We start from the raw sequence: 24,976 nt of genomic DNA, 5'->3' as shown, positions 1-24,976 counted from the left end.
TTTCCTATGACATTTAATCCACGCGACAAAACAACGTGTGTTCTCTTATTTTCATTTTATTAGGTGAAAAAAACTAAGGCACAGAAAAGTCACTGTGAGCCAGCCGCTTAATAACACCACCAGTAAATGCTGAGATTCAAACCCAAGTTCACAGCTCTCCAAAGCTCATTCAGGTGAACCACTCAAGACCGCAATGGCCTCTGGCTACACAAACCCAGCTGGAAAGCACAAACATCACTGTTCTGGTTCTCTATGGGGCAGAGTGGAGTGTCCTCCCTTCTCCCTGTCTTTGTCATCCCCACAGCATGGTATGTTGGCCCAGCACATCTTACCTTCTACAAAGGACCCCAATGATTTCTTTTTTCACCTATCTCTGATTACTGGCATACTTAACGTGTCTTAAAGTGTGACCATCTCTGCTTTGTAACTCATGCCTAAGGGACCTACTCCAATTTTCTTTTGCTGGTGCACAGGCATTGAAGCCACAAGTCACTAAGACAAAGCATTTATTGATTACATTCTCATCAATATCAGCCTCTGCCAAGATTAGATTTGGACTTTTACATGGCCACACGGCTTCCTTGCCTTGCTCCTCCTCCTCTAATGTATAACTAGTAGAAAGCTGGAGAAAGGCAGGGGCTGGCCAGCTGCGTGTGCCACACTCACTACAGGACTTGGAATTCAGAGGAGGACTCCAACTGGTAAAATGACAAAAGATAAGGTAAAACAGCGTTATGTTTATTTTAAATGGGCTTGAGGAAATGAATAGGGGGATTCGTTCAAGTTGGTGACCATATGGAGGATTTGGGGAATGTTGGGTGTTGCTACCACAGATCAAAGCTACTTCTCTTGGCCAACTGATAGTTCATCTGGCTGCTAAAATATATATTTGATTCAGGATTTTATATCATGTATCTATTCAGGATTTTAAGGATATTTACTCTGTTTTCTGACCAATCTGTGTAACTTTTTCTCAAGTGATTTTGCATAACCATATTACTGAAAGAATGTGCAAAAAAAGGGGCAGGTTAACCTGAATCTAACTAATCGTGAAAATTGGTCTGAAATTAAAAAAAAAAAATGACAATGAATGAAAAACAAGAGGTAGAAGGACTGTTCTAGATAAAAGGAGACTAAGAACTGACAACCAAATGGGACAGGTGATCTTAGATCCTGGAAAGAAGAAAAGAGCTGTAAGGGACAATATAGGGATAGTTGGGAAATTTTGAAAATGGGCTGCTTATTAGATAATATTAGTATATCTGTTACATTCTTGGGTGTGATATGGTATTATAATTATGTAGGAGAATGTCTTTGTTCTAAACGAGTACATGCTAAAGTATTTAGGAATGAAATGGCACTAGTATGTGCAAATTCTTTTCAAATGATTCCAACAAAACAACAGATATACATACGTACGTGTGCATGCACGCGTGCGCACACACACAGTGCAAGTTTAACAAGTGTAAATGTGAGCCATCCTTGAACACAGGTTATGGAGTGGTCATTGCACTACTTTTTCAGCTTCTCTGTAGATATGATATTTTCCAAAATAAAAACTTAAAGAGAAAAAGGTCATAGTGCTGTTGTTCCCTTATAAGTTTTCCCCAACCAAACTCACCCACCCCTGCACATAATCATACATGTGGGTAAATCTGTGGCCCTGGAAGAGTAGGACCCCTAAAGTTCTGACCTGATGTAACTTTCTGTAAGCACTTCTTCATGTCAGTAAGTGATGAGGCTGGGAGCAAAGACTTTGCAGTTAGCCAGGCTTGGATTTAGAGTATGGTGATGCTACTTACTTGCCGTGAGACCAGAGTTATTTAAGCAAGCTTGGTTTTTCTATATTGTGACAAAATGCGAACATATTGGGATACAATAGAAGGATATGATATAGGATATGCAGGGATAACAATAGTTTTTTATGGTCTGAGGGTATTTAAATGAGATAATATTACAGAGTTCAGATGACTGTTAATGCTAATAGTTATGTATTTACGTGATGCCTATTTTAAAAATAACTAGGACACCCTGATTTCCTATCACAGCCCAGGATAAAGCTAAAGCAGTTAACACTTTCAAGATGATATGAAGACAAATATTACGTTAAAAACTATACAGATGGTATGTAGATTTGGCAAAGTAATAAAGGTAGTATTCAAATAACTAGAGTTTGGAAGATACTGCAAAAGGGAAGATAATGTGCTTACCACAGTGTCTGGCACGTAGTAAGTGCTCAAGCTTCATTTTGAACTATGATTAAATTCCCTTTGGGAGCTTGAGAAACTGTCATAGGGCTTTTCTTGAGAACTAAGGAATTGCCTAATAATGGAACCCAGAAATAATGGGAACTGTTGGAAAGCACAATGTTGCAGCTTTGTAAATCTGCCCAGACTTTGAAAGAAGTGGGATAAACATGCAACTGAGGGTCAGGAGACCTGAGTTCTCACATTGGATATGCCCAATAATGCACTATATAACTCAGACAAGAGACTTGATCTCATTTTCTTCAAGTAAAAAATGAAGAAATTAGACTAGAATCCTCTGTTCTCTAAGGTCCCTTTCAGCTTGAAAATCCTATGGCTTGAGAGGCCCGTGGGGTTTTCTAAAGTTGGATGCAAGATCACCTTTAGGTTCGCATTTGGAGTCATGCAGTTTAGAGGGAAGACATCAGCTTTTCCTCCTGACCTAGTCAATCAGTAGCTGCTGAAAATCTGCTTTTGCGTTTATCAGTGAGAGCTTACAAACACCAGCTCTGGGTTCCAACACTAGAATATCTGTTACTAGCTGTATTGTAGTTGGAATATTGCTTAATCTTCTGTGAGCTCTGATTTCCTCACCTGCAAAATGAAGATAACTTCCTGCACTTTGTAGTATTGCTGTGAAGATTATTGGCGATGTATGAAAAGTTAAAAGGTGGTTGGTTGACAAGAGAGATAAATGAGATCCTAATGTGATTAAAGATGCAGTTGTTTTATAGCCCTTTTATTGTTTATAGAAAGACCATATTGGGGCGCCTGGGTGGCGCAGTCGGTTAAGCGTCCGACTTCAGCCAGGTCACGATCTCGCGGTCCGTGAGTTCGAGCCCCGCGTCAGGCTCTGGGCTGATGGCTCGGAGCCTGGAGCCTGTTTCCGATTCTGTGTCTCCCTCTTTCTCTGCCCCTCCCCCGTTCATGCTCTGTTTCTCTCTGTCCCAAAAATAAATAAAAAACGTTGAAAAAAAAAAAAAATTTAAGAAAGACCATATTATGTATCTTGTTTAATCTTTATGATAATCTTATGCATTAACTATTATTATACCCACTTTTTTGACAAAGAAACAGGCTCAGGGTTATTAAAGGCCTAGGTGGGACTCTTTGAGGTTTCCTGAATTCTAAGTCTATCTGTTTTTTAACAAACCCTTTTGATTTCTAAGCCACAAATTAAACATTACATTTTGTTTTATGTTAGAATTCAGCCACTTGCCTAGTCTACATACTTCCACATTTATCCAGCAGCAGATTTTTAATTGGATGTGGAATCTAGTTTCTCTAACTTAAAAGTGTTAAGCTCTAAGTGAAGGTAGTCATTCTAAGATATCTTGTAGCCCATGAAGAAGCCAAGAGAAAAGGCTTGAAGATCTTCAGCCATTTTGTAGGTATTTAGCCTTCAGACAAATTCCTTACCCTTTGTGTATTGGTTTTTCCATATGTGACAGGATAATAATAATTACTACTTACAAGGCTGTTGAAAGAACAGGCGACCATTTAGAACCTGTACAGAGTAAGATCCTAAGTTCTCACTGTTTTCATTAGCTCCTATGTACCTAACCTTGAGTCAGTTTCTTGGGCATCAGATTTAATGGACGGGGTTAACAAGCTAATTCAAAGGTAGCAGTCTTCAGACGTATTCCCTCTCATAAACGAAACTTTCTTTGACCAAGCTTAGTGCCAAACCACACAGAAGATTGACTATAAATGTTATCTGTTTTCATTTCACAACTGAAAAAGAAAAGATGGGAAGCAAAGAACCAGTTTAAAGTGAAGTTCAGAGAGGGTAATTAAACCTGAAATAAGAGAAAAACAAAGAGAAGGAAAGAATGTAAGGAAGGAAAGGAGGAAGGGAGAAAGGGAGAAAGAGAAAAAAAAGAGAGGAAGGAAGGAAGGAAGGAAGGAAGGAAGGAAGGAAGGAAGGAAGGAAGGAAGGAAATCAAACAGCTCCAGAGACTTCTATATTTAGAACTATCGCTTCAGTTGGGAATTCAAGTGACCTGCTTCAAATTGATAACATTATTCCTTATCTGACCAACTAGATGAAATTTCCATCTTAGGAAGCTAAAGTGGGGAGACTGCAGCTTCCCTTGGCATGACAAGACCAGAGCCAACTCTAAAAAAGAAGCCAGGAAGACCAGAGGACAAGGACTTTAAGAACACTCTAAGATTTCTAAATGTTTAAAAACTATTTCCTTCACAGTTCCTTTTTGTTGTTTTTGTTGTTGTTATTCCTATAAAATGAGAAATTGGTTTTAGGGGCAGCCCCAGAATTGCTACAGTAATGACTTAGAACAATGTGATTAGAAAGTAATGGGACCGGAGCTCCAGAGAACTTCGATCTCTGAAAATTAAATTTCGTTTTTATCAAAGTAATGCAGGAGCAACTAACGCTGCTTGGAGTGGCAGGGGCGGGCCAATGGAGATTATGGGGGACCAAATCTGCTACTGCCACCACCTTCACCACCAACTTCCATTTCCATAGCACCCCTGCTCACCACTGGCATGGTGACTAGTTGGATTGTTAAAATAAGAAGAGAGGAACTATATGATTGTCTGGTGGGGGCAGGAGGAGAGAGCCAGCAGAGAGCAGAAGCCCAGGGATGGAGTGGGAAGGGCAGTCACTAAGACACCAAGTACTTGGACATTCTGCCACAGGAAGAAAAGGAGATGAAGGGAAGAAATTGGGTGAGTATATCATGGCCCTGGATTTGGTGGTGGGAAGGCCATGAGGTTCTTCAACTGAGTTGTAGATGAGCAGTTGAGTAACTTTGGCCCTTTTGTATTTTTGTACAAAAACTTCACAAGTTTTCTGTGGGTAGATGAGGAAGGAGGGGATTTGTGTGGTGGGTAGTGGGAAAGTGAACTTGAAACTGGGCACTATTGGTGATTTGGTTTCAGTGTCACACTTGCAAATTCTATAAATATGTGCACTCTTAATATATTTTTTAAATGTTTATTTATTTTTGAGAGAGACAGAGTGTGAGCGGGGGAGGGACCAAGCGAGAGGGAGACACAGAATCCAAAGCAGGATCCAGGCTCTGAGCTTTTAGCACAGAGCTTGATGTAGGGCTTGAACCCACCAACTGTGAGATCATGACCTGAACTGAAGTCGGACGATTAACTGACTGAGCCACCCAGGCAACCCAGATATATATTTTTTTTATTGAGAAAGATAATGATCCTAGATTTTTAGATGTTTGCTCCTTATCTGACCAACTAGATGAAATTTTGAATGTCTTGAATTTTGAATGTCTATTTCTGACCAATGAAAAATGCAAAATAACCCATTAGTTAAAAGCATAAGTTCTGGATCCATGTCATTATTGTACAAGTTACTGCCTCTGAGACCTTAATCTAGTCTAGTTACCTATAAAATAGGGATGCTGATGGTGCTGTCATGAGAAGTGTGGTTGGTAGAAAAATGGCTCTCCAAAGATGGCCATTACCTTATCTCCAGAATATATAAATATGTTACCTTAAATGGCAAAAAGGACTTTACAAATGTCCTTAAGATAGGGAGATCTCCCTGGATTATCCAGCTAGGCCAAATCTAACCCCACAAATTCTTCAAAGGGAAGAACTTTTCCGGCAGTGGTCAGGATTAGCGTGAGGACCTGACTACCCGAGGAATGTGGTGGCCTCTAGAGCTCGGAATGGCCCTCACTTTGCAGCCAGCACAAAAACACAGATTCTACAACCATGGGGAACAGAATTCTACCATCAACCCGAATTTTCCTCCACAGCCTCCAGAGAGGAACACAACCTGCCAATATCTTAATTTTAGTCTGGTGAGACTCATACCAGACTCTTGACCTACAAGAACTTTAAGATAATAAACTAGTTTCATTTATTAGACAAATAAGAGAAAACTGAGAGCAGTTAAAAGAGATGATACACATAGAGCAATGAATAGGCATGCACTAGACATAAATATTCAGTAACAGGCCTTGAAGCTGTGTTTGCATTGCACCTAATATCAGATTGTCTAGATTGTAGTGATAGACACTATCAGGGAAGTGGGTTGAAGCCTTCTCAAGGTGCCCACTGGGCCCCTCACTGCTGCTGCTGGTTACTCCCTATAAATAAAATGAAAGGATGAAATTCCCTGTCCTTGGAAACAGCTGAAGGGGAAAAAGGATTTGAGGAAAAACCACCAACCAAGTAAATGGAACTCATTTTAGCTTTGGCTGCCTGAGGCACTAGGTATTAGAGATCTAGTTACATGTTAAAGGATAATTCAAAAACTCTGGTAATCCCATACACCATGTAGCATATTGTGTGTATGTATACACACATGTACATTTTACTTTGAATTTATTTACAATTATTTTATTATGTATATGTATAAATATACATATGGTTTATATCTCAATATATAATGCATATTATATGAGGTATATATGCTTCTTTTAAGATATACATATATAATATTATCATATCTTTGGGGAAAGTTTTTAAGTCCTTTCAGGGAAGGAGGTTGCTGGGAAGAAAAGTCTACAGAGGTGCCACCTGAACTTGATTCTGAATTAGTGGAAAGAGGACAAACCTACAGATTCCCAATTCTCTCCCCAGAGAGTCCAACCCAGTAATAGGTCTGGGATGAACTCCAGGAAGCTACACCTGTAACAAGCTCTCTAACTCGGGTCTGGTTATAAGACCACTAGACTCTAACCTCAAGGGCTCTCGGGCTGGTTCTGTGATTATACTTTGTGGATGAGGACACTGAAATTTCTGATCTCTAGCTTTATTAGGGAATGAGGGGACCTGACTAATAAGCTATTTTTCATGCTGGAGTAGGGGTTTACAATCATCCCCCAATTTAGAGAAAAACTGAGGATCCTATAGGAGAAGTGGCTTGGGTCACATACTCCCTAAATATCAGAGTGGGAACTGGAATCCATGTTGATATGACTCATTCATTTGTGCAATTGAATTTTTACAATAGTCCATGTTATTTATTTAAACATTTAAATTATGTAATTATATATGAAATTATTTCCTCATAAAACGACTCATAGTATAAATAAAAGAAAAAATACCCTCTTCTCTAGTCTCATATTCCTCAACAATCATCCTTTTGTTATTTTTTCTTCAAGAAAATATTCTATGACTTACATACAACATGCACAAATCAAAGAATACTCGGGTTTAAGCCTTTTTAAAAAAATATTAATGAGATTACACAGCTTCATTTGTCACTTAACAATAAGTCAGTACATAACAGTCACATTATTCTTTTTAACTGCAGCATAGCAAGTTATAGGTCTTATGATGTATTTGAGTCTATCTGGCCATTTTCCACTGAATGACATTTAGGTTCTTTCTACAATTTTTTCTATCACACACACACACACACACACACACACACACACACACACACTGCTTCATCAAATATCCTGAAACGTGATTCCATATGTACGATATGATTTCTCTAAGATGGTCAGACGTGTAATTTTGAGTTGAAGGGAATAAATGTTCCTTTCTACACTGTTTTTTGTAGCTACATGGAGTTGGGAAGAAAAGAACATGCTTTAATCCATAGCTCTAGGTTCAACTAGTTGCAAATCTTGAAAATTATCCTTACATGGAAGGTGATGTGGTTGTGATAAAGCCTGGCCTATGCCTCTTATATGAGTTTTGAGGTGGTTTTGTACAACAGCAATGCCCAGGAGCGCCCCCTATCTCTTTGTTACTGGTGTCTTATTTGACTTCTCCCAATGATATAAACTGACTGTTTCTGTCATGGCAGTTGCCTTCAGTCAGTAGCGATTCTAGTCCTCAGTCCTGATTTTGAATCTTAAATATATACATATATATATATTTGTGTGTGTGTGTGTGTGTGTGTATATATATATATATATATATATATATATATATATATATATGTAAAAGGATGTTTCGTTACTCTCTTGGAAGAAATTGTCCCAAACTTCTCTCAGCTTTAGCAGTGTAGAGGACATGATGAATGGCTTTTACATTCCTGTATGAATGACGCCTGCTGGGAACATAAGGCATACTGTGAATGAGTATCAAGGATCAAGAACCAGCCTGTGGAGCCTGTCAGAAGTCCAAGCTGCAGACCGACAGGATGGCAGGTAACTGAAATTGCCTAGTGTTTCCCAGCCCTGTGTTTCATTCCCCACAGGTCACCGGGACTTTGGTTTTCGCTGTCGTCACAGCTGCACTAGGTTCCTTCCAGTTTGGATATGATATTGGCGTGATCAACGCACCTCAAGAGGCAAGTGAAACATGTACAATTCAATTCTCTTTGTGGCGATTTCTGTCAGTGACTGAAAGATCTGCGTTCCTCATACACAGAGATAAAGTGTGCCCACGTGGAGAACACAGGGTAATCCCAGCATTCCGTCAGGCACCATGTGCGTGGTTTCAGAGCTGATAACTTGGCCTTGACTCCTCTATCACCTTCACAAAGAAAGAAAGGGCAATAAACAACTCCTGATCTCTGACTCTGCTGTTTGCTGAGCTCACAGAAAACTCTAGCCAGAATACCACATGCCTATTGATGTTGTTTTTAAAAACTGAAGAGCTTATTGCAGCCTTGATTCAGAGCCCCCCACCATACGTGAGTGGAAAAATCAATGAAAAATGCCAGGGAATAAGAGGAAGCAATAGAAGGATTTTAGTGCACTAACTTTTACTGAGCACCAACTCACTGTGCATCGGGCACTTTAACATATGTTCTCTCTAGTTTGACCTCTAAAAACCTTATTATACCCAATTCTAGGTCAGTTGAAAACCTTTAGGAAACTTAACACTAAAAACGTCCTAGTCCTTCCTCCTACTTCTGTCTCCCATAGCTAATTCAAAGAAAAATAATATGAAACTATTTAATAATAGTCAAGAAGTCCAATAAAAATTTGGATTTTCTCCATAATAACTATTTGGATGGGTATTTTTTTTTAATATTGAGTAATTTCTATAACTTTTCTCATTTATTTTGTGCATCCCTACTATGGTATCCAATGAATAAATAGGAGAGGGCTGTCATTTTTCTCAGCTCCCATGGCTTGTAAGTGGGGAAACCAGGAATTCACCCCCCTTGCTCTAATGAAGGCTGTCGGGTCATTTAGGTCAGGATTGATGTCTCATTCCTCTTCCTGTCATTGGCATAACGGGGTTCAATAAAGTGTTCCATGAGTAAAGAAAGAGAGGAGAGAAGGTGGGGGGAAGGAGTGGCAGAAGGTGAAAGTGCAAGCATTTGTTGGGTGCCTTCTGTGAATAAATCATATTTCATCTGCTTCTCTTACAATGTTGGGCTCCATGGAAAATGTGTGCTGGCCACAGATATGGTCAACAATAAATAAATCTACCTGTGATCGTATGTATAGAATATACAACCCTGGAAGGGCTGCTCCTTGGACCAGAAGATGTGCTTTGGTCAGGTGCCGCATAATATTCTCATGGGTGTGACGGTCTTGCCGAGGGTGAGAGATTTAGATGATAATGCTGACGGTCATGGCTTTTTTTCTGAGTGATGACAACTCATGCCAATTTACCAGGCTTCTTGAAATTTGGTTCAACATCACCATAATTCAGAATCAGCAAGCCTCTTTTTTGTGGAAGATCTTTTCACATTCTATTTAAACCATCCTCTCCAGGGAAGGAGAGGGGAAATTAGTCTAAGGTTTCCCCTCCTTCAATCCAAGTTCTAGAGCCAGACTTGAAAACAGGATCCCCGACTGGCATCCGGCTTAGTGCCTTATCTAGAGCCCCTCTTTTCTGTGTTTAACAAGCCACTTAAACACCATTATAGAATAATAATCATTCAGCTTCATTTGTTTTTGTTAGTGGGATGACATTTGGCATTATTTTAGGGTATTTTAAAGTCACACTTTTTTATGATTATAAAAAATTATACAGGGGCACCTGGGTAGCTCAGTTGGTTAAGCGTTTGACTTGATTTCAACCCAGGTCATGATCTCATGGTTCATGAGATCGATACCTGAGTAGGGCTCTGCACTGACAGCACAGAGCCTGCTTGGGATTCTCTCTCCTCTCTCTCTGCCTCTCCCCCCACTTGCCCACACGTGCACATGCACACACTCTCCTTTTCTCTCTCTCAAAAGAAATTTAAAAAGAAAAACAAAAAGCTACACATACCTGTTACAGAAAGTGTTAGAAATAATCATCTATAATTATTCTACCACATAGAGCAAACAGCTGAGAACATTTTGGATGTTTCCTTCTAGCCTTTTTTCTATGTATATTATCCCTATAGAGTGGTCTGCTAATGAGGTAATGTCATGGTCAGACTTCTTTTATCATAAGAGGACGTCACTTCCCTCCCTCACTCAGTTGACTTTACCACATAGGGCTTTACCCTATGACTGGCAACCTAGTCAGTTGTATTCCAGGTCCTTGTCAGAGGTCCTCCCAGACCACTCAATAGTGACCAAACCATCACTGAGAGGAAGGACAAAGAAGGAAGTCTGAAGGCTGTGCCTTTACTAAATTATATTTTGGTAGGATCTTTGCCTCTTCAGCAACACATGATAAAATAATGGTGCTGTGAAATTTAGTTCTGAGAATTGTTCATTATATTACACACCAAACTCTGTGGGGACCCAGAGGAAAAAAATTCCTTCAGGTCCCAACACCTTCTGAGGGGCCACTGAGTTGTTTTTATCTTTGAAATTCATCAGGATACAGGATTGTTTTCTTCTCTTTGAGCTGGCTGCCAGGAAGTTTATTGCTAAATTTATAGCATACTTCTAGCAAGGATACAGCACCTAGTCTTTTTAGCCTGCAGAATATTTTCCATTTGAATAGCTGCTTGCATTTAAAACTTAAAGAATTTTATATAAAAATACAGATTTCTGGTTTCTTTCTATTTATTTATTTATTTATTTATTTATTTATGTATTTATTTATTTATTTTGAGAGAGAAAGCAGGGGAGGGGCAGAGAGAGAGAATCCCAAGCAGAGAGAATCCCACACTGCCAGTGCAGAGCCCGATTCAGAGCTTGAACTCACAAACCAAGAGTTCATGACCTGAGCCGAAACCACGAATTGGATGATTAACTGACTGAGCCACCCAGGCACCCCAAGATTTCTGGCTTCTTTTTAAAAATTAAAGGTCATGAAACACTAGTCTCACATTTGCAGCTTCCTCCTTTAGGTGAGGCAAATGCTCTCCAGTGCTATAACCTTGCCCACTTACTATTATAGTCTCAATAGTAGAGACTATTTCAGTTCTCCTAGCTATCAAGGTTCTCCTTCACTTATTTGTTGCTGCCTAGTTCCTGTAGGCACTGGAATTTGCGACCTCTGTTTTACAGGATATGGTCAACTGTAAATAAATCTATCTGTGACTGCATGTATATAACACACATAATTGGGATGACACTTTTAAACACCTAACAAACATTCTAAAGGAAAAACAAAGAAAAAAGTGTATAGAGTATATGAGATGTTGGAGCTATTTTTCTTTATTTTATTTCCCCAGGTAATAATATCCCATTATGAATATGTTTTGGGTATTCCACTGGAAGACCGAAAAGCTATCAACAACTATACTATCAACAGTACAAATGACCTGCCCACAATCCCATACCTAAGGGATTCAACACCAACCTCTTTGGAGGAGGAAGAGACTACAACATCTACTAGCCTCATTACCATGCTCTGGTCCTTGTCTGTGTCTAGCTTTGCAGTTGGTGGAATGATTGCATCCTTCTTTGGTGGGTGGCTTGGAGACCAGCTTGGAAGGTAGGCAAGTTTCATAAATAAGCATAAACATGGAAACTAGTATTTGGGGTTTGTTAAGACTTTGTTTAGGAAGAAATCATCTTTCCTTTTGTGGAATAGTTTTGAAGTTGTTTTTTGTTTGTTTGTTTGTTTGTTTGTTTGTTTTTCAATTCATGACCCTATCAGTTAGGTTGGTTTTAGACTGAATAATGGAGAAAGCTCTTGCCCTAGTCTGCTTAATTGTGGAAGCATTCATAGCAAAACTGAATTTGGTGTGTATTTCCACAGAAATGTTTTGATTCTCTAAATTCATTAGTTTTAAAAATATGTTAAGAAACCACTACACAAATGGTTAACTCAAGAACTATAGAAAAGCCAAGAGTGAAATTTTTAACCAGGGAATCCATTGTTTGCTTCCCCAAATCACTCCATTTCTCAGACCCCCAGTTTTTCATTTTCAAATTAGAATTTGGCATTTGGATCAGTCAAGTCCTAAGGTCAAACCAATATCCCTAACTCTCAGTTGCCCAATACAGTTGGCCTGGGTTTCTAGCTGCTGCTACTGCTATGTCAAAGCCCGAACCAGAGATGAAACAAATAGTGTCTCCATTTCTTTACTCTAGTTTTTACCAGGTGTTTTGGATTTAAAACATCACTGGAACTCCTTCAGACTCAAATTTCTTTCATTTAGTCATGTGACATACTAAGTTGGGATTCTGCCCCCACCCCCAGAGAGAGGAAATAAAATCAGAAAAATCAGAAAAATCAAATGGTTGGGTTTTTTTAGATTTATTTTCTACTTTTTGAGGCCACCTTTTGTTTATTAATTATATTTTTTCTGATGATAAAAATAAATATGCAAATATGGACAATTTAGAAAATGCAAAAATATTTAAAGATGTAAATGATATAGGCATCTATTTTAGTAATTCTGGATTAAAATTAATTTAGCTTTTTAAATTCCTACTTTAAATTATAATTTTATCTCTCTGGTTATTAAAGTACTGAAAATTTCTTCCTCTTGCACTGGAGATTTTATATAACAAGACTGTAAGAAGTTTTCTTAAATACTGAATAACCTAATAACCTAAGTTTTATTCTTGTTCTTGTTTGAAAGGACATTCCTCTACCATAAAAGAGTCAGTTTCTCACATTTTTCTCAATTTACACGTGTTTAGCTGAACTTAGAATCCATAAGTTACAGGGTTCATAAACTGACTTAAATTGTTTAAAAAAATTAAATCATTTTAATTTGAACCAAATTGGTTTAAGCAGTAATTGGAAAATTGTCTAGATTATTTCTAAAATAAATAAAATTAACCAAAGTTAAATTTTATAACATGAACCAACCAATTCTTTCACCAGCTACTGATATTTTCTACCTCTTCCCATTCTTAAAGAAAAAATTTAAGGGGCACTTGGCTGGCTCAGTTGGTGGAGCCTGTGACTCTTGATCTTAGGGTCATGAGTTCAAGCCCCAAGCTGGGCATGAAGCTGAAAGAAGAAAGAAAGAAAGAAAGAAAGAAAGAAAGAAAGAAAGAAAGAAAGAAAGAAAGAAAGAAAGAAAGAAAGAAAAGAGAGAGAGAGAGAGAGAGAGAGAGAGAGAGAGAGAGAGAGAGAGAAAGAAAGAAAGAAAGAAAGAAAGAAAGAAAGAAAGAAAGAAAGAAAGAAAAGAAAGAAAGAGAACTTAAGTCCTTATTGTCATCTCATTTAGAGATGAGATTCTGGCAGGTCCAGTGACATACTCTAAAACATTTATTTCAGGTCCTACTGAAGGAAACAGATGCATGCCCTCTCAAGTCTTAGAATTTAGCATCAACAATGATCATACCCCAAAACCATGTCAAATGATTATTTATCAAATGACTTATGGTAAACTAAAAGTGATGCTTCTTCCAGCTCTCAGTAGAAAAATGATTCTCCATGAAAAGAGCCACAAATTAATAATTTTAACATCAAAATTAAGACAAAAGGGTTTAGTCTCTCCTATAAAACTATTTTTCTAGGAAGAGTCACTGATAAATGTCATGATTTTCCTTATTGACCAGGTCGTTGCTCCATCAGTTAAAAATAAATAAAGAAAAATGTATATTTCTATTACTGCTTTAAAAACTCTTTCCTTGTAATTGTGAAATAGGTAATAAATGTCTGTGGCCACTGTTTTATAGATTTGGCTTCTCAGGGTCAATTTTTCCAGAGGCTGTGTTCTGAAAATTTAATTACAAGGATATGGTGGAGGAGATCATGATCTGTGCAATCAATCCATGCTACCATAAGTTGTACATAAGGTGTACATACCTTGCATTTGAATACACTCTTTCTTTTATATAAACAATGGAACTCACTAAAACCAAACATTAACCTCTCATTTCACACAGATCAGCTCCCAGCTCTGTCACTTAATAGTTGTGTGAAAATGAACAAGTTACTTAGGTCCTCTAAGATGTTTCCCCCTCCATCTACAATGTAAGAAAAAAATAATACCTAACTCGTAGCATCATTACGAGGATTACATGAGAACATACACAGAGGTTTATCACAATGCCCAACACATAGTAAGCAAGCCCTGAATGTAGCTTTACTGTGATGCTGATGGTGATGATGATGATGATGATGATGATGATGAAGACAATGATGATGACAGGATGACAGTGATAATGCCTACGCTAACAGGAATATTTAGAGCAAAATTTAAAGAAATATACTTAGAAATATATTCTTTCTCCCTGATTCAACAATGTCATGCATTTTTAGATTATTCATTCTTGGCCATTTCTCCCGTCTGAGCAGAAGTTAAAATCCTCTAAGTTGTACAAAGTGCTCTAGCATCCCTTGGTGGTTAAGGAAGAGGGACTTAAGAGCAATCTGGCACCAAAAGTACTTTCAGGCTATCTCTTTTAAGAGTTTTTCTGCCTAATAGAATATTCTCCCTAATAGAATATACGACTAGCCAGCTAATAACAGTTTTCTTAAGGTCAATTATTGAATTTGTTTGTCTTCTGTCCTTGTGTAAAGAAAAGGCACTTCACAGAGAAATAGCCCTGTCTTGTTCTGCTCTGCAGCTCTGAAGTTGGTCAGCTCTAAATCACTGTTTTCCTTCCCTTTGAGTAGTTGACAATTCACATATATTGTTTTTCTATTACTGCTCTAATGAGTTACCCTAAGCAGTGGCTGAAAACAACACAAATTAATTTTCTTACAGTTTTGGAGGTTAGAAGCCCAAATTCAGTTTCATTTGGCTGAAGCCGAGGTGTCAGCAGGGCTGGTTTCTTCTATTTTTTTTTTCAATTTACTTTTTATTTTTTTATTAAGTTTTTTTTAATATATGAAATTTATTGTCAAATTAGTTTCCATACAACACACAGTGCTCATCCCAAAAGGTGTCCTCCTCAATGCCCATCACCCACCCTCCCCTCCCTCCCACCTCCCATCAACCCTCAGTTTGTTCTCAGTTTTTAAGAGTCTCTTATGCTTTGACTCTCTCCCACTCTAACCTCTTTTTTTTTTTTTCTCCTTCCCCTCCCCCATGGGTTTCTGTTAAGTTTCTCAGGATCCACATAAGAGTGAAACCATATGGTATCTGTCTTTCTCTGTATGGCTTATTTCACTTAGCATAACACTCTCCAGTTCCATCCATGTTGCTACAAAGGCCATATTTCATTCTTTCTCATTGCCACATAGTACTCCATTGTGTATATAAACCACAATTTCTTTTTATTTTTTTTTTATTTTTTTTAACGTTTATTTATTTTTGAGACACAGAGAGACAGAGCATGAATGGGGGAGGGGCAGAGAGAGAGGGAGACACAGAATCGGAAGCAGGCTGCAGGCTCCAGGCTCCAAACCATCAGCCCAAAGCCCGACACGGGGCTCGAACTCACGGACCGCGAGATCGTGACATGAGCTGAAGTCGGACACTTAACCAACTGAACCACCCAGGCGCCCCAGTATTAAACCACAATTTCCACAATTTGGCTATTGTTGAGAGTGCTGCTATAAACTTTGGGGTACAAGTGCCCCTATGCATCAGTACTCCTGTGTCCCTTGGGTAAATTCCTAGCAGTGCTACTGCTGGGTCATAGGGTAGATCTATTTTTAATTTTTTGAGGAACCTCCACACTGTTTTCCAGAGTGGCTGTACCAGTTTGCACTCCCACCAACAGTGTAAGAGGGTTCCCGTTTCTCCACATCCTCTCTGGCATATATAGTCTCCTGATCTGTTCATTTTGGCCACTCTGACTGGCATGAGATAATATTTCAGCGTAGTTTTGATTTGTATTTCCCTGAGGAGGAGCAATGTTGAGCATCTTTTCATGTGCCTGTTGGCCATCTGGATGTCTTCTTTAGAGAAGTGTCTATTCATGTTTTCTGCCCATTTCTTCACTGGGTTATTTGTTTTTCGGGTGTGGAGTTTGGTGAGCTCTTTGTCCGATATGTCATTTGCAAATATCTTTTCCCATTCCATCGGTTGCCTTTTAGTTTTGTTGATTGTTTCCTTTGCTGTGCAGAAGCTTTTTATCTTGATGAGGTCCCAATAGTTCATTTTTGCTTTTAATTTGCTTGCCTTTGGGGATGTGTCAAGTAAGAAATTGCTGCGGCTGAGGTCAGAGAGGTCTTTTCCTGCTTTCTCCTCTAAGGTTTTGATGGTTTCCTGTCTCACATTCAGGTCCTTTATCCATTTTGAGTTTATTTTTGTGAATGGTGTAAGAAAGTGGTCTAGTTTCATTCTTCTGCATGTTGTTGTCCAGTTCTCCCAGCACCACTTGCTAAAGAGACTGTCTTTTTTTGCCATTGGATACTCTTTCCTGCTTTGTCAAAGATTAGTTGGCCATACATTTGTGGGTCTAGTTCGGGGGTTTCTATTCTATTCCATTGGTCTATGTGTCTGTTTTTGTGCCAATACCATGCTGTCTTGATGATGACAGCTTTGTAGTAGAGGCTAAAGTCTGGGATTGTGATGCCTCCTGCTTTGGTCTTCTTCTTCAAAATTACTTTGGCTATTTGGGGCCTTTTGTGTTTCCATACAAATTTTAGGATTGCTTGTTCTAGCTTTGAGAATGCTGGTGCAATTTTGATTGGGGTTGCATTGAATGTGTAGATAGCTTTGGGTAGTATTGACATTTTAACAATATTTATTCTTCCAATCCATGAGCATGGAATGTTTTTCCATTTCTTTATATCTTCTTCAATTTCCTTCATAAGCTTTCTATGGTTTTTAGCACACAGATCTTGTACGTCTTTGGTTAGATTTATTCCTAGGTATTTTATGCTTCTTGGTGCAATTGTGAATGGGATCAGTTTCTTTATTTGTCTTTCTGTTGCTTCATTATTGGTGTATAAGAATGCAACTGATTTCTGTACATTGATTTTGTATCCTGCAACTTTGCTGAATTTATGTATCAGTTCTAGCAGACTTTTGGTGGAGTTTATCAGATTTTCCATGTATAATATCATGTCATCTGCAAAAAGTGAAAGCTTGACTTCATCTTTGCCAATTTTGATGCCTTTAGGGCTGGTTCCTTCTAGATGTTCTGAGGGAAAAACTCATTTCTGTGCCCTTTTCCAGCTTCCAGTGGTCACCTATATTGCTTGGCTTGTGGCCCCTCACTCAATCTTCAAAGCACATTACTCCAATCTTACTTCTGTCATCACATTATCTTCTCCTCTGCTGTCCTCTTATAAGAATACTAGTGATTCCATCACTGGGTCCACCAGAACAATCCAAGGTAATCTCTTTATCTCAGTGTCCTCGATTTAATCATGCCTGCAAAATCCCTTTTATTATATAAGATAACGTATTGCCAGGTTCTGAAGATCAGGATGTGGACTCTTGGAGGATATTATTAAGCCTATAGTTGTGGGCAATCACTGAAGAATAAGACTACATAGTTTTACTCTCCAGAAAAAAAAAATCTCCTCGGCGTTAAAGATACTTGTTTAGAAAAAGCTCACCTATTCAAGTTTGAAACATTGACATAGAATATAACAAGGTGCTGACATTTGTTTGTGGCACAAATATTTCCCCACACTCCCATTTAGATTCTTTTATTGTCCTTATCATCATCTACTGAACTTTAAAGGAGGTTTTTGTGCCCCAATTTTCCATTTAATGGGAGTAAAACTATCAGATGTCTGCAAATGTTAATTTTCATATGATTAATTTTGAAAATGATATTTTTGTTACTATTGTCAACTTGATTACATGTTTTACATTGGTTGACACTAATTCATTGATTCTGGAAATATGACATATGATGTCAAAATAAGAATAATTATAATTCTCTTTGATAAGGCTTAAAGTCAAAGTATATTTTAATTTATTTCCAAGTAATTCATGTTAAAGGAAATTTAACTTTGAAAGTTCCTTACATGACCTACATCAACTAAAAATGTGCACCATTAAGAAAGGAAGGAAGGAAGGAAGGAAGGAAGGAAGGAAGGAAGGAAGGAAGAGAGAAAAGAAAGAAAGAAAGAAAGAAAGAAAGAAAGAAAGAAAGAAAGAAAGAAAGTCATAAGTTACAACTACAGTGTTGAATATAGCTATCAACAGGCAATTATGCCTTACAGCAATCAACTTGAAGAAAACTTAATTATTTATTTTTATTTTTAATGGTATCTGTACTCTTTTTTTTTTTAAAGTAAGCTCCACCCCCAATGTAGGGCTTGAACTCCACACCCTGAGATCAAGAGTCACATGTTCTATCAACTGAGCCAGCCAGGTGCCCTCTTGAAGAAAACTTAATTAGTTAATTGTTTGAAAAAGTTTCAGAAGAAAAAAAAAAGAAAGAAAAAGTTTCAGAAGTATTATCTTTTTTTTTTTTTTTTTTTTTTTTAAATTTTTTTTTCAACGTTTTTTATTTATTTTTGGGACAGAGAGAGACAGAGCATGAACGGGGGAGGGGCAGAGAGAGAGGGAGACACAGAATCGGAAACAGGCTCCAGGCTCCGAGCCATCAGCCCAGAGCCTGACGCGGGGCTCGAACTCACGGACCGCGAGATCGTGACCTGGCTGAAGTCGGACGCTTAACCGACTGCGCCACCCAGGCGCCCCTCAGAAGTATTATCTTAAAGCAAATCAGTCATCACCACAATTGAATCGTCTCTATTAAAATGTGGAGATCATGTGCATGAAACTCAGATTTTCTCATTATAAACATTAATCGTTAATGCTTTAGACAACAGATAAATCAAACTAGCAGTCATGGTTTAAGATCCCCAACTAGCTGTTTCAGCAAAATTAAAATAACTGCTCTTAGGTAAATACCTTAGCATACTCTGAGGGCAAATAATTTTATCAAGTTTTGATGCTGAACTTATAATCCTTGCTTTTTAAAATTTCAGAATCAAGGCCATGTTAGTAGCAAATGTTCTCTCATTAGCTGGAGCTCTCTTGATGGGGTTTTCCAAACTGGGACCATCTCACATTCTTATAATTTCAGGAAGAAGTATATCAGGACTCTATTGTGGTAAGTCATACATGTGCATGTGCTCGCACACACACACACACACACACACACACACACACGTGTCTGAAAAATTCTAATGGCAGATGTGGTAACATGCAGGGAAGTTTTTGAGCCTAAGGTGGTGTCACAAAAGGGAAAGGCAATAGCATGAAATTGAAGTCCAGAGTCAAGCAGGTTTGGGACCAGTAAGTGGGAGTTGTGAAGCTATCTTCTTGCTCATGGCAGTTTCTAGTGGTATCATCTCAGATAAATTATTTAACTCTTAGTTTCATTATCCGTTAAATGAAAGAGATAATATCTACCATGTAAGGCACTTGTGAGAATACATGTAAATGTTCAGCATAGGATCTGACTACAGCAAGCTGCCAAGAAAAGCTAGCTGTCGTTATCGCTTCTGTTGTGCGGGAGACAGTAGCATGCTTCTATACCCGCAACCCCCAACTCAGCTCTTTGGGCCTATTTGGCCACTTATGTTTCTGTCTCTCCTTTCTGGAAAGACCTTGACACTCAGGCCCATCTCTCAGACCACATTCCCTAGCCATTGGATTCCAGACATGGTTGGGTGAAGCATTACAGTGACGTGACCATAAGGAGAGGGAGTCACGCAGCAGCAGATGATTGAAGAGTTCACAATGGATGAAGGATGCTCCCCCTGTGAGCCTCACATCTGAATATCTGGAATGACTAGTTCTGGGAAACAGCTTTTCAAACTTTTAGAGGTTTCAAACTTTCAGAAGCAAATTTAACCAGCAGGGGTGTGAACAAAGGGAGGATCACTTAATCTCTACAATAGCCAAATCTTTAGCTTCTCAGTGCAAGTGAAGCCCTGATTCTGGTGGTTTGGAGCCAAGGTTTTACATTGTCCCAAATCATAGCTGCCTTTCAGAGCACTAATATTCACTGGGGCTGGGGGCGCGGGAGGAGGGGACGTGCGAGAGCACAAAATGATGTATAAAATGTTTACATTTACTTCCAAAGAGAAAAGACTATATAGTTTCATGTGTCTTCAGTGATCAGGTAAAACAAAAGTCTAAAATAGCCATAAGTTAATAACTTAATTAAAAGTATTTTTTTTTGTTATTTTCAATGTTAATATAAATAGCTAAAAGTTAGGATAGCTTTATCAAGGTGAAGAGTCAACCCACATGTGGCAAGATTTACATTCAGCATGTATCAATTCTGGCACTATCTCGGCCTGGCCTTAGATATATTAACTGAACCTTCTGTAAAATGCAAATAATAACACTATTGAGGAGGCCCAAATCATGATTCTTCTTTCTTCTCTCTCTAATTTTTAACATACAGTAGGAAAAAAATCACAAATATTTTGGCAAAATTGAAAAGAAATGCTGTCAACATTGTGGACACTAGCACAGCCAAGTAACTTGTACTCCCCAACTAGCTTTTAAAATTATTCCTGGTCCTGTTCTGAGCATTAAAATTGCTGAAAATAATAGGAAATACATTTGGACTTTAAATTTGTGTCACTTCAGACCTGTGAGCTTATCTACATTATTATGTTCTTGAGATATAAAGGTAAGTATTACACAGAGAGTACAGCCTGGAATAGAGCCAAAAAAAAAAGGGGGGGGGGGGTGTTTCTTCTTATTTAAGATCAACAGACCACACAATAGAGTCACATGTAAATGTCAACCAAAATTTAGATGCCATTTCAATCATGCAACTGTTCATGTGAGACCTTAGAACGATTTAAAGCACTAAAAGAAATATCAAAAGTTTCCAAATGCATCTTTTACAAAAAAAAAACATACATTTCCATTTTATAGACAATCTCTCTAAGAGGAAGACTAACAAATATTATTTTTAAATTCTTAAGAAAATGCCAAACATCTCATTCAGCCTTGCTTATTGATAGTGTCTGACCTTCCTGTGCACTCAGCAAATGGCTGGATACTCTGGCAGCTACTCCAACATGACCGATGACATCTGCACTTAAGAAAGCTATAGAAGCCAGAATTGCCTAGTGCTTTTCAAATTTTTTGTATTCCTTTAAGCACCAAAATCTTTTCTGAAGCCCGTTTTGGGAGAGAATAAAGAAGATGGGTTGCTCTGGTTGGAAAAATGGAGGAAGAGCCCCTGAACCCCTTAACCTCTCCCACCTCTCCACACCCCTGCTCATCACTTTAACAGTGATCTTGAGGCACTTGCACGTTGTGGACACTCAGGGCTTGTAGTTCTCATGATAATGCTCTGTTGCACTGTGATCCCAGGTAAACTCTCTTTGAAGTGAAAAGGTTGGCCTACATATGTGCTCATTTCCTTTCATACCAGGAGTTTGGAATAAGAATATTATTAAAGCATTTTTTCATCTCTTTTCTGAAGACAACTTAAGGCCTTATGATGTACAGTCCATTTTAACATGGTTTTAACTAAATAAGGCAGTGCTATGAGTGATTGCCAAATCCACGACTCATCAGTTCTTTCCATGCCTATATTCAACTACAACTTCATCTGGAGTCTTCTCAACAAATATTTTTTGCATTAACTGTGTCTAAGACTGGGGACAAGGGCTCTTCCTTCCAACAGACTCTGAAAGGGACTTTTAGTCAGGATACTGACCATACTTAAACTAAATTACTGTTATTGAGATAGTCCCAGCTGCACTTGCATTCACATTTATGTTCATGTTTTATGCAGGGCTAATTTCAGGCTTGGTTCCAATGTACATTGGTGAAATTGCTCCGACCACACTCAGGGGTGCCCTTGGCACACTTCACCAGCTGGCCATTGTCACAGGCATTCTCATTAGTCAGGTAAAAACTCGATCCCCTACTTCACCCATCCTCTATCCAACTTCTCCCTCCCTGACAGTCCACTCTCACTGTAGACCAACACAAAGGAAAAAACCAGTTCCACCAGCGGGAGTAGAGATGGTGTAGAGACTTAAGCTTTTTATGTCAAAGCTAAATGATTAGGACACCACTCCTCAATTCTCCCCTTGGATCTCTGGTAGGATTGGCACTAGAGATGACCCAGCATGCCAGATCTTGAACTTCTGGAGCTATTCTAGAATTAAATTATTCTGTTTAGATTTCAAAGAATAGGAAACTTCACATTTTTTTACTGCTTGGGTTTCCTTTGTTTTGAGCATTTTACCTGGAAAATTAATACGTGTATGATTATCATAGCAGTTTTTCGTTCAGCCAGCTCTATCCTTCCCTTCTATCCCATGGACTCAGAGTCTTCAGAGCCCCTAGCCTACGACTATCCAGGGGGTAAACCACTGCAATAAGAATGACAAAACGGGTTCCCATTATAATAATTGTTCTATCTATGGAATACCATTTTATTTAAGTTCTGGGTAATCTAAGAAGAAATTTTTTAATGTCCAAAGTTTACACATGATTTTTGGTGTTGCTTTAGATGTCAAATGTGTTCTTAAAAGCTTGGTTGTTTACTGTCCTAAATGGCCCATATGAGTTAATGAAAACAAACCTAAGTGAACTCTTTGTAAAACAAATAGTCTCTAATTCAGTTAAGGTAGGACACAATACTAATAGTTTCTGTTTGAGCATACTTGAATCCAAGTTGTCAGGGAATACTATTTTTTTAAGTTTATTTATCTGTTTTAGAGACAGATAGAGAGCGAGCACAAGTGGGGAAGGGGCAGAGAGAGAGGGAGACACAGAATCTGAAGCAGGCTCCAGGCTCTGAGCTGTCAGCACAGAGCCTGACGCAGGGCTCGAACTCACAAACCATGAGATCGTGACCTGAGCCCAAGTCAGACGCTTCACGAACTGAGCCACCCAGGTTCCCCACCAGGGAATACTATTAAACAGTCAATGTGCTTTTTCAACAAATAATTGCAGAAAGCAGACCCAACATGTTGTGCACCTGCTATGTTTCCTCCTGCCTCTTCAGATTGTCGGCCTCAACTTCATCTTGGGCAGTCATGAGCAGTGGCATATCCTGCTTGGTTTGTCTGCTCTGCCAGCCATCCTCCAGTCTCTGCTGCTCCTCTTCTGTCCTGAAAGCCCCAGATACCTTTACATCAAGTTGGATGAGGAAGTCAAAGCAAAGAAAAGTAAGTCTGTGGGTGGGTTTTTTTTTTTTTTCCCTTCCTATTGTTTTGGAACTAGCAGATAATGAAAAGCAGTGAGCATGAATGTTTACTGATCAAATTGGTACCAGAGCTTTCCAAATGAAGTCAGTGATTACATATAAGAACAATGTGAAAGATCACCTCAATATGACTCATGCATGCCATTTCAAACCCATAAACAATCGAGCCCAAATGGGAAACCCACATGCAGGGTATTGGACTCAACCAGAGGTTTCTAAAAGACCTTTACTTGCATTACGCTGCTATGATAATAAAGATCATAGTTTTCTTTGTCATTAGATAAAACCAAATGTGCTTTTAAAAATTTTAAAACAGGATTTAATTTAACAAAAAGACTTTCCAACACCCATGCTGTAAAGCAATAGAAAGAGCTATGCAGATCTGTAACTCTTTCAAAAACATAATAAAAGTAAATTTACTTTTGTTTTGACCTGAGTTGTGTCAACCTGATCATTTGGGGGGACAGGCTTGAAAAGACTCAGAGGAAGTGATGATGTCACCAAAGACATCACTGAGATGAGAAAAGAAAAGGAAGAAGCATCAAGTGAACAAAAAGTCTCCATAATTCAGCTCTTCACCAATTCCAGCTACCGACAGTCTATTATAGTGGCACTGATGCTGCACATGGCCCAGCAATTTTCTGGAATCAATGCGGTAAGTTTAAGAATACCCCCTAACTCTAAGAGCAAATTGAATGAAATAGGGAAAGAAAAGGATGTAAATTTAAATAGCTAAAAGACATTTTAAAATGTTGACATCACATGTTTCACTACAATAAACATATACTGAGTGAGCATTAATTTTCTTTGTTTCACTTCATCTGCTTTCTAAAATTGGCATAGAATTTTTTTAAACGTCAACGACAATCACTGGTTCTGTGTGTCCACTAAGATGGAAGGTTAAAGGCAAAATTCACAATTAATACAAAAGAGGGAAAAGGAGAATAATTGTGAGAAAAAAAAAAAAACCACCTGAATTACAAGGGGCTTCTAGACTTGAGAACAAATTTAGGATTTCTGATGGCTTAGGAAAAAGGAGTCCGTGGTTCCCTTTATCTATTTAAATGAAGTATACCAGGTAGCCAGGTGCAAAGAAATTTCCTGCCATCCAAGAAACTTTCACTCTATTTATGGAGACAGCATACAAAATAAACAGTAGAGTGAACTGATATGATATGGGTGAGTAAGGGTAGTAGATAAGACATGATTGAAAAACATACTGAATATTAAACTAGCTAGCTTTTAGGTTTTGAACTGAAATCATTGCATTATGCAAACTAAAATTATTCTACTGGCAATTAACTACTAGAAGAAAATAATTAAGCATTTGTTAAAAAAACGAGATACAGAAAATCACTTACCCCTTTTATTGCTTTTAAAAATGCTGTTTGGGGGGCGCCTGGGTGGCGCAGTCGGTTAAGCGTCCGACTTCAGCCAGGTCACGATCTCACGGTCCGTGAGTTCGAG

General features: G+C 38.4%; 1 protein-coding gene and 1 long non-coding RNA gene across 3 annotated transcripts in view; one reads left to right on the top strand and one right to left on the bottom strand.

Annotated features, from left to right (window-relative positions):
* Positions 1–602: 602 nt before the first annotated feature.
* The window catches only part of SLC2A2 (solute carrier family 2 member 2), a 32,032-nt gene continuing 7,658 nt past the window's right edge, over positions 603–24,976 (top strand). The window contains exons 1-8 of one of the 2 annotated variants that reach the window (XM_058730494.1): positions 622–721; positions 4,735–4,937; positions 8,398–8,490; positions 11,719–11,981; positions 19,302–19,426; positions 22,085–22,200; positions 23,309–23,471; positions 23,977–24,164. In XM_058730494.1, the coding sequence (XP_058586477.1) occupies positions 4,920–4,937; positions 8,398–8,490; positions 11,719–11,981; positions 19,302–19,426; positions 22,085–22,200; positions 23,309–23,471; positions 23,977–24,164 (966 nt within the window). In that variant the 5' untranslated portion in view covers positions 622–721; positions 4,735–4,919. Of the gene's footprint in view, positions 722–4,734; positions 4,938–8,397; positions 8,491–11,718; positions 11,982–19,301; positions 19,427–22,084; positions 22,201–23,308; positions 23,472–23,976; positions 24,165–24,976 lie in introns of both variants that reach the window. The other variant, XM_058730495.1, reaches the window with a different exon arrangement.
* On the bottom strand, positions 22,987–24,974 carry LOC131512164 (uncharacterized). Its single transcript, XR_009262005.1, has 2 exons — positions 24,871–24,974; positions 22,987–23,414 (listed from the first exon to the last, which is right to left on the bottom strand). It is a non-coding gene; the product is annotated as an uncharacterized LOC131512164 (long non-coding RNA).

Source organism: Neofelis nebulosa, chromosome 5 (assembly GCF_028018385.1).
Source record: "Neofelis nebulosa isolate mNeoNeb1 chromosome 5, mNeoNeb1.pri, whole genome shotgun sequence".
NCBI classification, from domain to species: Eukaryota; Metazoa; Chordata; class Mammalia; order Carnivora; family Felidae; genus Neofelis; species Neofelis nebulosa.
This window is presented reverse-complemented; position numbering and strand designations above follow the sequence as displayed.